Source organism: Mastomys coucha, unplaced genomic scaffold (assembly GCF_008632895.1).
Source record: "Mastomys coucha isolate ucsf_1 unplaced genomic scaffold, UCSF_Mcou_1 pScaffold14, whole genome shotgun sequence".
NCBI classification, from domain to species: domain Eukaryota; kingdom Metazoa; phylum Chordata; class Mammalia; order Rodentia; family Muridae; genus Mastomys; species Mastomys coucha.
In genome coordinates, this window is record NW_022196896.1 from 88,742,446 (window position 1) to 88,755,230 (window position 12,785).

General features: G+C 40.3%; 1 protein-coding gene across 3 annotated transcripts in view; it reads left to right on the forward strand.

Annotated features, from left to right (window-relative positions):
• Pard3b (par-3 family cell polarity regulator beta) overlaps positions 1-12,785 on the forward strand; it is a 997,480-nt gene that overhangs the window by 888,063 nt on the left and 96,632 nt on the right. For all 3 annotated transcript variants that reach the window (XM_031367697.1, XM_031367695.1, XM_031367696.1), the window contains one exon: positions 6,323-6,458. In XM_031367697.1, coding sequence (XP_031223557.1) covers positions 6,323-6,458 — 136 coding nt within the window. The remainder of the gene's footprint in view (positions 1-6,322; positions 6,459-12,785) is intronic.

Genomic DNA, 12,785 nt, shown 5'->3' on the forward strand with positions numbered 1-12,785 from the left:
CTACCTTAAGTTTGGTAGAAATCAAATTTCCGTATGATCACAGTGAATTCTTTTTATTTTAGGGGCAACTGTTGGCAAAACAAGGGGAAAATGGAGAATACCAATTTTACCAAAGCTATTAGGATCAGAGCCTGGGTCCTGGCAGCTTTAACAAGCTAGCCAACTCACTCAGCCAACCATCCTCAATAGGCCAATTAATGAGACAAATAGTTCTAAAAAGCCAGAGGGAAAAAAAGATTTATTTGATATAGCCAGTCGGGAAAAGAAACAAAGAGGTCCAGTCATCCCCAAGTCTATTTTTTAAGCCCTGAGCATGAGATTTAGGTTTAAGCAGAAGGTAAGTAGTACACATAACTAAGAAATCCTAGTCAAGGTGTGGTCCCATCCATCCACACAGTCTGGCATCACACTCTCCTGCAAGATGGTCTCACAAATTGTAGGATAAATGTGAAACCTCCTTCCAAGACAAGGTCTGCCTCTAACTAGCACTTTTTATCATTCTGCCAGCATAACACTCTTGAGAAAATTTCAATTTCTTAGGGCCCATTGTTTGAATAATTTGATAGCCAAAGGGAAGGGCACAAGCATCTCTTTAGAGTATCTTTACTCTGGTGAGGACAGACGTCAACATAGATAATAAGGGAGAACTCAAGAAGAAATCAGAAACAAGAATCCCAACGTGCTCTCCATGGATAGTCAGTTAGGGTCCCCATGGATATTCAGTTAGGGTCCCCATGGATATTCAGTTAGGGTCTCCATGGATAGTCAGTTAGGGTCCCCAAATGTCATGATGCAAAATCAAAATATCTGTGCAATATCAAAATGCTAATGTAAGAATGGGCACTCTTTGGTGGTGATATAATTACCTAGTCATAGTTTTCAGTAAATATTTGTATCAAATAATGTTCAGAGCTTTGGGGGGCAAAAATGTAATTGGAAGAATTCTATAGAATTAAACCCTCTTGAAATCAAGTGTTTATTATTAAGTGTCTTTAGTGTTATGGGCACACTATTTAAATGTATTTTCATCATGGAATATTAAATCTATACAATGCTTGTATAAATGCTGTGAGGCCTAAAGGGTGTATAAATCTCCATGATTTTTTTTATTAATAATCCTCAATACATACATAAGAATCTCTCAAAATTATTATTGGGCAGTAATTTTTCTCCAACAGAACATAATAATCATATTGATGATAATCCGCCTTAAGCTGGATTTTTTTTCAGAATCTTTTGTGGATTTTCAAGTTAGCAAAATAAAACTCCACATAGACAGAAGTTGTCCTGCTGCAGCACTGGCTGCTTTTCAGCCCTATGCCTCATCTACAGTTTGTGTCTTCCATGTGGGATTTTAGTCATATATGCTGATTTTCTTCTGCACCCCATTCAGTTTTACACCAGTTTCCCACATAAGCCTGTTAGTGATATAATATTAATTGCCCAGAAATGTTGGTCTGCAATCACTCCAACATCATTCCTTTAATGAATCCAGACTTCATTGCTTGTATTCCTATTACTTTAGCTACTTCTATTTCTATTTTTATAGCAAAGATCTGTGCAAATAAAAGAATATCAAAAGGTATGCCTATAAATGTGCTGTGCTAAATTCCCTCTGTGTTGAAATGCCTGTGAACTGCTGTTCCAAAATGCCTGCTGCATTTTAATGCCTTTCTCCCAAGGCAACATGATACAGAAGAAACAGCTAGAGTTTCACGCAAAGCCTAGCCCGCCACTCTCCACTTGTGTTTCTCTACTTCTCTGAGCCTCGGTGTAAGAGTCGGGGGAATGCCAACAACATCATCCTCACAGATCTGAGTGGAACTGGATAATGAGCACAGATCCTGTGCCCTGGGACAGCACAGATGTGCCATAAAGCCAGGTTCCTTTCCCCAGCCCCAGGAGCAAGGACAGAGGACTGTACTAGGCTTAGACGGACACTTATTTCTGAGAAGTACTCCCATGCAGGAGATTATGAGCCAGAGTCAGTTTAGATTCAAAAAAAGTATGTAGTGCCTTGGTATGAAGGTTTTCACATATGATGGTCATTTCTGACTATAGATAACTGCAAAGAAAATAAAACCTATTACAACATTAAGCACTGTCCAGCTCAGCAGTGCTATAAAAAAGGAGTCTATTTAAAGATACATCTGCCTTTAAAGCCATAGGCTATGTAATTGACAAGAAATCCTAAATGACACAAATGTCTTTATATATGGCTTGAGTTCATTCAACACTGGTTACCTACATAATATAGACAGAGCTATATTTAAGAACAGCCAGACTCCCCTGAGTATAGTCATGCAGAATTATAATCCTTGCCCTGGTCCAGAAACAAACAAACAAGCAAGCAAACAAACGCACAGAGGATGTGAACTCTGCATTGCCCAGACAACAAATCCAGAAAGCCTAGCCTTCCAAGTAGCAAAGCAGATAGACGGAAAGCATCTAATCCTTTAAGAGGTATGAATGACATAAGAACTTGCTATCACTTCTGAGTACGTCAGCTAGGTTTCCCAGAACTTATGCTACTGTGTCCCATAAAAGAAAGAAGATAGACTGATTGACACCTAGGCCCTTCAGGAGTCAAGTCCAGTGTCCTAGCTTTAAAGTCTATGATGTTTGGTGTCTACCAGAGACCCAAGTCTCTAAGATATAAACTAGATAGAAGAAAAGAACTCTATCATAAGTAGAAAGCTCCAGTCAATCTGAGTGTTTGGAATCACATTCACCTTCTCTGCCACCGATTAGCTGTGAGCCTCTTCGTTTCGGTGAGCAGAATAACAAACTTCATCTTTCAGTATTCTTTCCAGACTTTGAGGGGTTTTCCGAAGCTGTTACATTAGAATTACAAAGTCCATTCAAGTGTCTACCCTTATAGTTGGTTAGTGGTTTTCTGAAGTTCTGACTTGAAAAGGATTCTGACACTATCTATGGTCCTTCAATTGATTAGTGTGTCTTCTGACAGATAATATAAATAAAACTTTGTATCAATATATTCATGGTATGAATTGTAGTTGATACCATTGCTACAGAGTGTGTATAAATCTAGCATCAAATTGCTAAATTTGCACAACTCCAACTCAAAATAGAATCAATTCATTGCTATGCTTACAACACTATGATATGTAATATTTTATTAATTTAGTGATAAACGTGTGTTATCTACTGAGAAGAGATAAAACCTGAAATCAGCATATGTGATTCCTAACATTAACATATTAAACACTTGGAAAGAACACACTGTTGTTACTAACGGTGGGAAGAGGGTTAGGAATGGAGAAAATAAGACGAAGTATTGAAAGGTCGTCCCAGGTTGGGCTAAAAGACTTGCATTTTATTCCAAATATCATCTTAGAATATTCACACTTGGGAGAAGACACAGCATGTTTTGCATGGAGACCAAACCAGGCCTCTCCTGTTTTTTCACTGGGCCGGATTTCTTTCCCAGGTAAATAGTCACGCTCCTGTCAGCCATCGGGGACATATTTGAATCCTGAACAGCTGCTTTGATATTCTTGCCCTACTGTCTTATTTGAGAATGGCAATCTGATCAAACCCATATTTTTAAAATTCATATATTTATAGGCATATGGAAGAATGGTTTATAGTCTGCATATGATTTTTTTCCCACCACAAACAGAAGAATATTGTGGCGTTTGGTCCATTTTTAAAACAGCACCTTTCCAGTCCTTTCTTTCCGTTTTCTGTTTTCCTTTCTTACTGATGACTTCATTCCACTTGAATTCAATGCTTCGGTTTCTTTGGGGTAAACTAATAGATTATGTATGCGGTGTTTGCACCACGTTGATTGAACTCATCTGGTGAGCTTGAACGCTGCCTTCCTTCACATCCCCATAACCAGCAGAAGCCTGCGCATGAGATCCAGCCACCGCAGTCATCTTGTATTACTGAGAGTCGGCTCTCAGAGTTGACATGCTCTCACCACATGTGCTCCAGGAAAGCTGAGCGAACCCTTATTGTCCTTGAGGGTTATCTTTTTTAATTAAAAAAAGGAGAGAAGGGAGAATTAGAACTATTTTCAGTACTATTTCAGAAGTTTTACACATATCTTGAAGGAAAATAAAGGCCTGTGTTCCACTGCCTGCTCCCCCCTACCCCAGTCCAAGCATTCATCTTATTCTTTTTTTAAGATTTACTCTTACTATTTTCAAATATGTATGTGCATGGGTATCTGTATGGGGTACATGCATGTGAGTGCAGGTGCCCTCAGAGGTGCCAGAGGTGACAGACTCTCTGGAGTTAGAGTTATAGGGAGCTGTGAACCTCCTGACATGGGTGCTGGGAATCAAACCCAGGTCCTCCTAACTGCGGAACCATCTCTCTGACAGACTCTGTCAGGGTTTGCCTTTTTTAAAATCAAAAGTATTAACTGTTGATTCGCTGCCATCTCTGGTGTACTCATGAAGCCAGGTGGCCAGTGCATCCTTGCTAGCAAGAGACCACGGAGCCAACGTGTGGCCATGCTTGCCACCACCTTGCCATCAAGTGGAAGACTGTGTCTTGCAAACTTGCTATTTTGCTACTTTCTTTTTTATAACTTTTCAGCTTAATTTTCAAATACTTTGATTTAGACAGCTCACCTTTTTTTTCTCATATCAGATATTTTATTTAAATGTAAAACTCAACCATAATATGCGAGGCTCTTAATGATAGGCAAGGTGCTTCACATCAGGCCCCACCTACCTGTCCAGTCTTCATTTATTCCTCTTTCCACAGTCCCTTTCATATAAATCATAACCGAGAGAATGGTTCTTCACCAAGGCTCTGGTCACCAGTATGAGGAAGGGGGAATATATCATCTGATATGTGTAGGAGGCAGAACGAAGGCAGTTGGGCCCTCTACCTGTCCAAATGTCCTGACTAGGAGATGAATCCCCAAAGCAAGATTTCCTTGCTCTGTTCTCTCTCTACCTGGAATTGCTTCCTCTCCCTTGCCCAGCCACTGAGTGGCTATGTATCCTATAAATTTCAGCTAGATCAGTAGTTTTCAGCCTTCTAACGTTGTAGCCCTTTCATATAATTCCTCATGTCGTGGTGACTCCCAACCATTAAATTATTTTGTTGCTACTTTGTAACTATAATTTTGCTACTGTTGTGAATCCTAATGTAAATATCTGATATGCAGGAGATCTGGTATGCAGTCCTCAAAGGGATCGCAAGCCACAGGTTGAGAACCACTGAACTAGAGTGTCACCTCCTCTATGGAGTCTTCTACCGTCAACTCCCATGGCCTGCTCTCACCTTGTCAAAACTTACTCAGTCATGTTCCCATAACCCCCATGCAGATCACTGTTCTAGCAACCATCTTCATGGATCCTAGTTTTCTGTAGGTCTTTCTGTCCTCTTCCTCCAAGAATATGACTCTTCCAGGGAAAGAATGTGAGCTGTTGACCTCCAGATCTTAATTTGAGGTCCAGCATAGTTGGACACTCAATCCTTAAATGAACAAGAAAAGTTCAAAGGGGGTTCAGACCTATATATCTGGATTATAAAGCACAGGCATAATCCCGAGCCTGTTAAAATAATCATAACTAATCAATCCAAACTAAAAAGGGACCACTAGCTGCCCAAAGTGGCACTGGGAAAGCTGTAAGTCTCTGGCAGAACCAGTGGCTAACACAGAGAGACATGACCCCTGGACAAAGAACTCAGAACATAGAAGTCTCATCCACCTTCCCTTAGCCCATCTTTAACTTGTGGCTGTATCTTTCACCTTCTTTCCTTACCTATGGTCTATCTTTACTCATATATTAACCTATATCCTGCTGTCACCATACCCACTAACACACACACACACACACACACACACACACACACACACACAAATACACACCAAAAATTCTTGAGTTTCTCAGAAAGGAATGCTGGTGTATGTCAGCCAATCATCTGTCACATTCAGACTTCAGGTCAAACAACTGAGATTTGATCTCAAATAAGCAATGGCATTTGAAGGAATGAAATTCCCATATTAAAATTTAACCAAGCACTGTATATATGATCATAAGAAGAAAAGTAGAGAGCCTTTTAATTGCTCTAAGAAGTCAGGACATTATCTCACCTCATTCCCAAAGCATTTATTAATCCCAACTCAGACGCTTTGACCCTTGGAATTAAATGTGTGTATGTGTGTGTAATGCCCTTTCTTTGCTCATTTTATTACTGATTTCACCATTTTCCTAGTTTAAATTACATTGTCAAATCTTTCACATTTGGATGTCAGACCCTTTAATAGGGAGAATATAAGGGGATCTCCAAGGGTGACATACACCGTGTGACCATGTCTATTCATGTGCTACAGTGGCCGACCCATGGCTGGAACCACTGACCGCATCCAGAAGCTTCGAAAGGAGTACTACCAGGCTCGGAGAGAAGGGCTCCTTCTGTATGAAGATGAAGACGGAAGAGCACGACCGTCTGACCATGACCTCCGCTGGGTAAGCCCAGGCCTGATTCCAATCATAAATGCCTCTCTCCCAAAATAATTTGGAGCAGAAGTACAGAGTCAGGCCAAGAAAGTTCTGGGCATATTGGGTTACACTCAGGTTTCTTGAGTTTTATAGATATGAACACTACCCAGACCACAGCCATCTTCTCCCACAGAAGTTGTTTATATAAATCAAGCCACACAGCTGTACTTGCTCTTTCTCTCTGCTCTCACACTTACTTCCTGTTGGGTACCTCACCGGTCTGGGTCAAGCAGATGTCAGCTATTTTAAAGACAAAGAATGTTTGTGCACCTTAATCTGTCCACTCCTTTTCTTAGACCTTAAATATTAAGCCCAGCATTAATAGACTTCGCAATATAAGATAACTCTTCTTTAGAAAGTGGTAAATAGAAATAAATTTCAGAGGATTATTGTCAAAGATATCAATTGTTTGTATATGAGATATGAGCAATTCATGTTCCCCATAATAGAATGGCATGCCTTGAGATAAGGGAAGTTTTTGTATGAGGATTCACCATACTAATTCATTCAGCATTGAAGGAAGAGAAAAAAATAATGTTAGCACTAGAGAGATACTCTGATTTCTCTGGGTAGCACAATTTTTCCCCATCCTTGTAAGTCTACCTATAAAATATACTTAACTCATGAGAGCTCGCAAAATTGCCCAGGGGCAGAGCTTAGCATCGGATGATAAGAAAATGTCAGCTACAGTGCCTGACTTACACCTGGTACTCGATACATAGTACTAAGTATTGGCTCTTGGCACTGTTCCTGGAACAGAGCTGAGTGTGGTCACTGTACCATCCTGGCTGTAACCCATCCTATGTGTCCTTTTGGACGATTGGTGCCTAGTCTACCATCTCCTTGGAAAGACAAGCGTATTACAGGAGAGTCTCCTGCTCTTGTTTCACGTGTTTCCGCTCACAAGATCAAACTGTGGAGAATGCACCTAATCCCCTTAATTTTCACATCTATACCTATGAGGTCACGAATGATGTGTAGACTGAACTTTAGTTTCACCATCTCCACTGCTCGGCAGAACAATGGCAACGGCCCAGGCCAGCAGAGTCCCTGTCATAGAATGGAGTTTTAAACACCAGTGGAGGTACACACATGTATAATCCCAATACTGAGGAGATTATACATATAGGATCACAAGTTCAAGGCCCGACTCATCTACATGCTATGATTGAAACCAGCCTAAAGTGCATGAGATCCGGTCTCAAAAATAAAACAAACAAAACCCCAAACCAACAAAATGTATAAATACAAACTAGCAGAAGTACGTTGTGAATATTGGTGATCCAAACCAGTGATGTCAGCCTGTCTGGAAGAAAGGCATGCCAAGACTATGCAACTAAACCAGTAACTACTTCTGTTTTATACAGGTATTAGAATTAAGCAGAATGATGTTTACAGTCATGGGGCAATATCTCTGAGATTCTCAATAGTAGAAAAGAACAATTTCTAGGGAATAACAAATGCAATAATCATTCACCCTGTCTCAAACACGGTCCTGATTGATTTACTGCCTTAAACAAGAGATTCGAGGCTCAGGTTCTCTTAACGAGAACCCATGATAAAGCTATTGCTGCAGTCCCAAGAACAGAACACCATGGCCAACGCTCTGAAAAGTGTTTATCAATTCCTATGAGCGCAGTAAGAAAGTAATTTCTGAATGATTACCCTTGTTATTGCGACCTTATTTAAAGATTTCTTTACTTTGAGCTAAAGGAATGAAGATGTTAAGCCGTGAAGCTCCCCAAACCTGATTTGGGGGAGTGGCCCTTTGGGAACACTCCTTTCTAATGGTTCTCTTTACACCAAACAAACTTGTAACCAAACAATTTAGTGACTGAAGACGTATCTATTTTAATTTGCGTTTCCCATGCTCTGGTGTATTGAGCTTTGCCAAATGTGACTGATTTTATGTTTCCCAGACAGTCTGAGTCTAAGGCATCCCAGAGGGATGCTGGGAACTGCAGTGTCATAAAAGACAAGTGTTCTCTGTGATCGCCTGAGATACTCCAAACTGGGGATTAGAATCACAGCGTCCTTTCCACTCCTTTCCCTATGCCAAAGAAAAACACTGGTACCTTTTGTCTAGAGGAGGCCTGAGAAATTACACCTTTGTCTTGCTCCATTTGGAGAGATCTAGGAGAGCAAGCTTAGGGAGTTAACATTTCATTTCTGCCTCTCAGCCAGACCCCACAAAGCATCTTTCATGAGACTGTAGTGTCTAGCTAGATTATGCTGGTCCTCAGCACCACAGGAGTTCTTGCTAAAGTCAAACCAAGGGACTGGGAGGCAGAGCCACCGCTGATAATTCTCCAGGGAGTCAACAAGCATTCTGAGATGCAGACTTGGTCATGAAAATCAAGTGTTGGTTCCTTCCACTTCCGGGAATACCTAAGAAGGCCATGTTTGCTTACAAAACCAACATCATCATGATCTTCAGAAATATTTCACAGACTTAGAGCTGCCCCAGTATACTACCACACTCAGGTCAAGAGACCTAAAAAGTGTTCCCCCAAATCATCCTATTCCAGAAAAGTTCTGAGCTGCCAAGAGAAAATTAAGACGATAAATTACCCTGCAACTATCATGCTCCTTTGCTGTCCACAGGACTACTCTGCAGATGACGAACCTGCAGATGTTCAAGTCCCTTATTAGATGTTCAAGTGCTGCAGATTTGTATAGAACCTGCAGGCTTTCTCCTACATACTTTGGAGAATTTCCAGACTATTGATAATACCTAATGTAATGTGAATGTTATGTAGATAGTTTTTTAATCTCTATAATTTGGAGAATAACGATAAGAAATTATATATACATATTATGTGTTTAGTAATATGCATTGTGTGTATACTCATCTATCTGTGTGCTCATGTTTGTGGGTACATAAGTGCACAGGTACATATACACGTATGTGCACATGTATGGAGTCCAGATATGAATCTCCAGGCTCTGTCCATCTTTATTTTGTTTTGGAGGGTAGGGTCTCCCACTGACCTTGGATCACGTAAACTAGGATGGCTAAATAATAAACCCTAAGAATTTCAACAGTCTCCACCTGCCCAGTACTGTGATTCTAAGCATTCCCCACCATACCTGCCTCTTTTTTTAATAAAGGTTTTAGAAATAGAGCCTGGGTTCTCATGCTAGCAAGGCAAGGACTTCACTAAGAGCTATCTCCGTAGCTGTCCAGAGGCATTAACATGCCTCCCCAGTGCTTCCTTGACTCTATCACTGCAGATGCTCTCCAGCTGTACCCTCAAACTTGATTAAAAATAGACTAGAGAGAAAGAAAATATACTCACAGAAGTCTTTAAACCCAAAATGATGAAAATGTTTGCTGAAAAGATTATTAAATGAATATCTTAAAGTATTTTTATCAATAGAACTGATGGCTGTTTATTTTCCTTTGATACTGCACACACTCAGTGGCTTGCACCTAAAATATCTCTTACAATTTCTTCCTTTTGCATTACTTCTCCACTTTCTCTATCCCCTGCTCAATTTTAATAAATATTTACTTCCTCAATATCAATTCCAATAAATATTCATTTGCTCACTCTCAGTGGAGGCCAATCACTGGCAGCAAGAATGTGGCATTGTATCCACGATAGAGGGACTCACAGTCTCAGCCAGCACTGCATAGGACAATAGCATGTGTGGGCAGTGCTGTTAGCAGCTCCTCTCTGGACTCAGAGGGGGCAACTTAATGTATTGGCTCTGCAGTCAGTTGCAGACAAGGTGCTCTGGGAGCTATTTAGGCAATTTGGGGCTTGCCTCAGCCAACATATTTTATTATTCTTTTCTCATGTCAGTGGTATATTTTTTTCTCCTCCAAACCAAAATAATAATAGTAATAATAACCTGCCTGATTTATTCATTTCATATGTTTTAAAACAAGCGAACACATAAAGATTGCAAGGTTTGTAAATATGGGCCAGAGAGCTGAAAAGTCTTTTCCATCAGCCTTCTTTGTAGCTGTTTTCCCAGCCAGGCTCTGAAAAGCTATAAAGAATTGGTCTAGAGAATTTCAATGGCTCCATGTGAAATGGCCTGGTGGGTTTTTATAGGCCCAATTAAGTAAGCAAGATATGCTAGCTGTGAAGTGTTAACATTTGCCAGAAGAAAACATGATACCTGCTATCTGCTGGCATTTTTTTATTTTCTGTAAAACTTGTTAAGACTGTCACCGTCCTCTGGCAACAGGCTGCCTTTTTTATTAGAAGATAAAGATTATCTGCTTATTTAATAGCAGCAGGAATATCCTGTAAGTAATTCCGGAAATGGGGTGGCTCTCAAGCTTTCTGCAACTGTCCCTACCTTTATTGTTGCCTTCTTCATGAGCTGCATAATGCGCATTATTATTACTCTCTCTCTCTCCCTTTTGAAGTTCTTGGCTAAATAAGAATGTTTACCTATGAGAGAGTTTGGGAAGAGAGAACAAGCCCGTGTGTGTATATGGGGGAAATGGTAGGTGACATCCCTTAGCCCTGATGTGGCATGTTAGGGTCCACTGACCTAAAACAAACTTGATATCACATTCTTCCAGTAAGGGAGTTGACTCAGGTACAGTATGGTCCCAAATAAAGAGGTAGCTGGGTTAATACAAAAAATAAACAAACAACAACAAAGATAATTGCTTGAAAAGGTTTTCTCATAGTGTTGGGCTGGTGGTCTAGGAGTCAAGTTGAAGGAAAATGCTCAGCATCTGGCCTACAAAGTGAAAGATAAACACTTATACTCAGAAAGGAGGAAGAACATGATGCTGAGATCATGCTAACAATCTTAGGGCAGAGACTGAAGGCAAATAGACCATAGGCAAGTGTCCTGTCTAGTCTTCTGTCATCTCGACACGAACTAGAGTCATTTGCCAAGAGGGAACCTCAACTGAGGGCATTTGCCTACCAGACTGGCCTGTGGACAAGCCTGTAGTTTATTTTCTTGATGGATAATTAATGTGAGGTACTGCTTCACTATGCTGTAGTGCCTTCACTATGCTGTGCTAGCCCTGTGCGGGTCATCCAATAAGAATAGAGGATGGCTAAGCCATGGAGACTAAGCCAGCATGTACCACTCCTCCATGTCCTCCGCATCAGTTCTTACCCACCAGCTTCTTCTACCCTGCTTGAGTTTCTGCCCCAAGTTTCCTCAGTGATGAACTGTCACCTGGATGTGTACAATGAATAAATCATTTTCCCCCTTTAGTAGATGCTTTTAGTTAGGGCATTTCATTGCATCAATAAAAATGTAACTAAGACAACAAGCAAATACAAAAACAAACTGAAGATTGTTTTCTAAATATAAGGATATCGATAAGGGTGTGAGCTCTTACTGTCAATGGTCCAGTACCAGAAATGAGATTTACAATGTATTTTCCTTGTCTTTTCCTTGAAAGCAACTCATAAAAACCAACTGCACTGCCCAACATGATGACTCATGCCTGTAATTGTATCTGAGAGATGGATGCAGGAGGGTCAGAAGTTCAAAGTCATCCTTAATACCCAACAAGTTTGAAACCAGTGTGGTTACATGAAACCCTGTCAATAAATAAATAAACAAATAAATAAACAAATACATAAATAAATCAAATATCCTTGCTGAGTGAGTTTTCATGATTAAATTTCACCTGACAGCCAGAAATGCTAATTTTATTAAAAACAAAAGCCAAACAAATAAAAAATATAGTGATAAATAATTATTATTCATTAGCTGACACTTATATTGCAAATAATGGCAACCTGATTTCAATTGCTTAAGCAAAACAGGAAACTGCTGCCCAAAGGCATTATGGCTGTCCTCAGGAGTGGCTGCATTTAGCTCCTCCAGACCAGCTACTGGAAGTTTCTTTCTCTTTCTTTTGGCTTCACAGTTCTCTCTGTAGGCGCCATTCTCAAGGACAGGTAGTGGAGGCCTAGCTGTCGGCACCTACCTCCAGCTCATCAGCTCTGTGGAAAGTCTTACGCCCAGAAGATCCCAGAATGTCCTAAAAAGGATATTCAGTTAGGTACTCACTGCCAGATTGGCTCAGCCTGAGCCAACCCTCAAAGCCCGACTAGTCAGACTGAGCAAGAACAAGGTTAGAAAGCAGAACCAGAGAGTGGAACCAAACCCACCTAAAGTCCATCAGTAAGTGTAGGTGAAAAGGACCCCAGGGGAAACTGAGGTACCATGAACAGAAGGGAATAAATGTTGACTACAATCAGGGGTTATTTAAAATAACTTTAAATTCTAATTATATAAGCTTTATCATCTTGCATTCTTAAAGATCTAATGAGCTTGTGTATTTTTCCTGTTTATAAT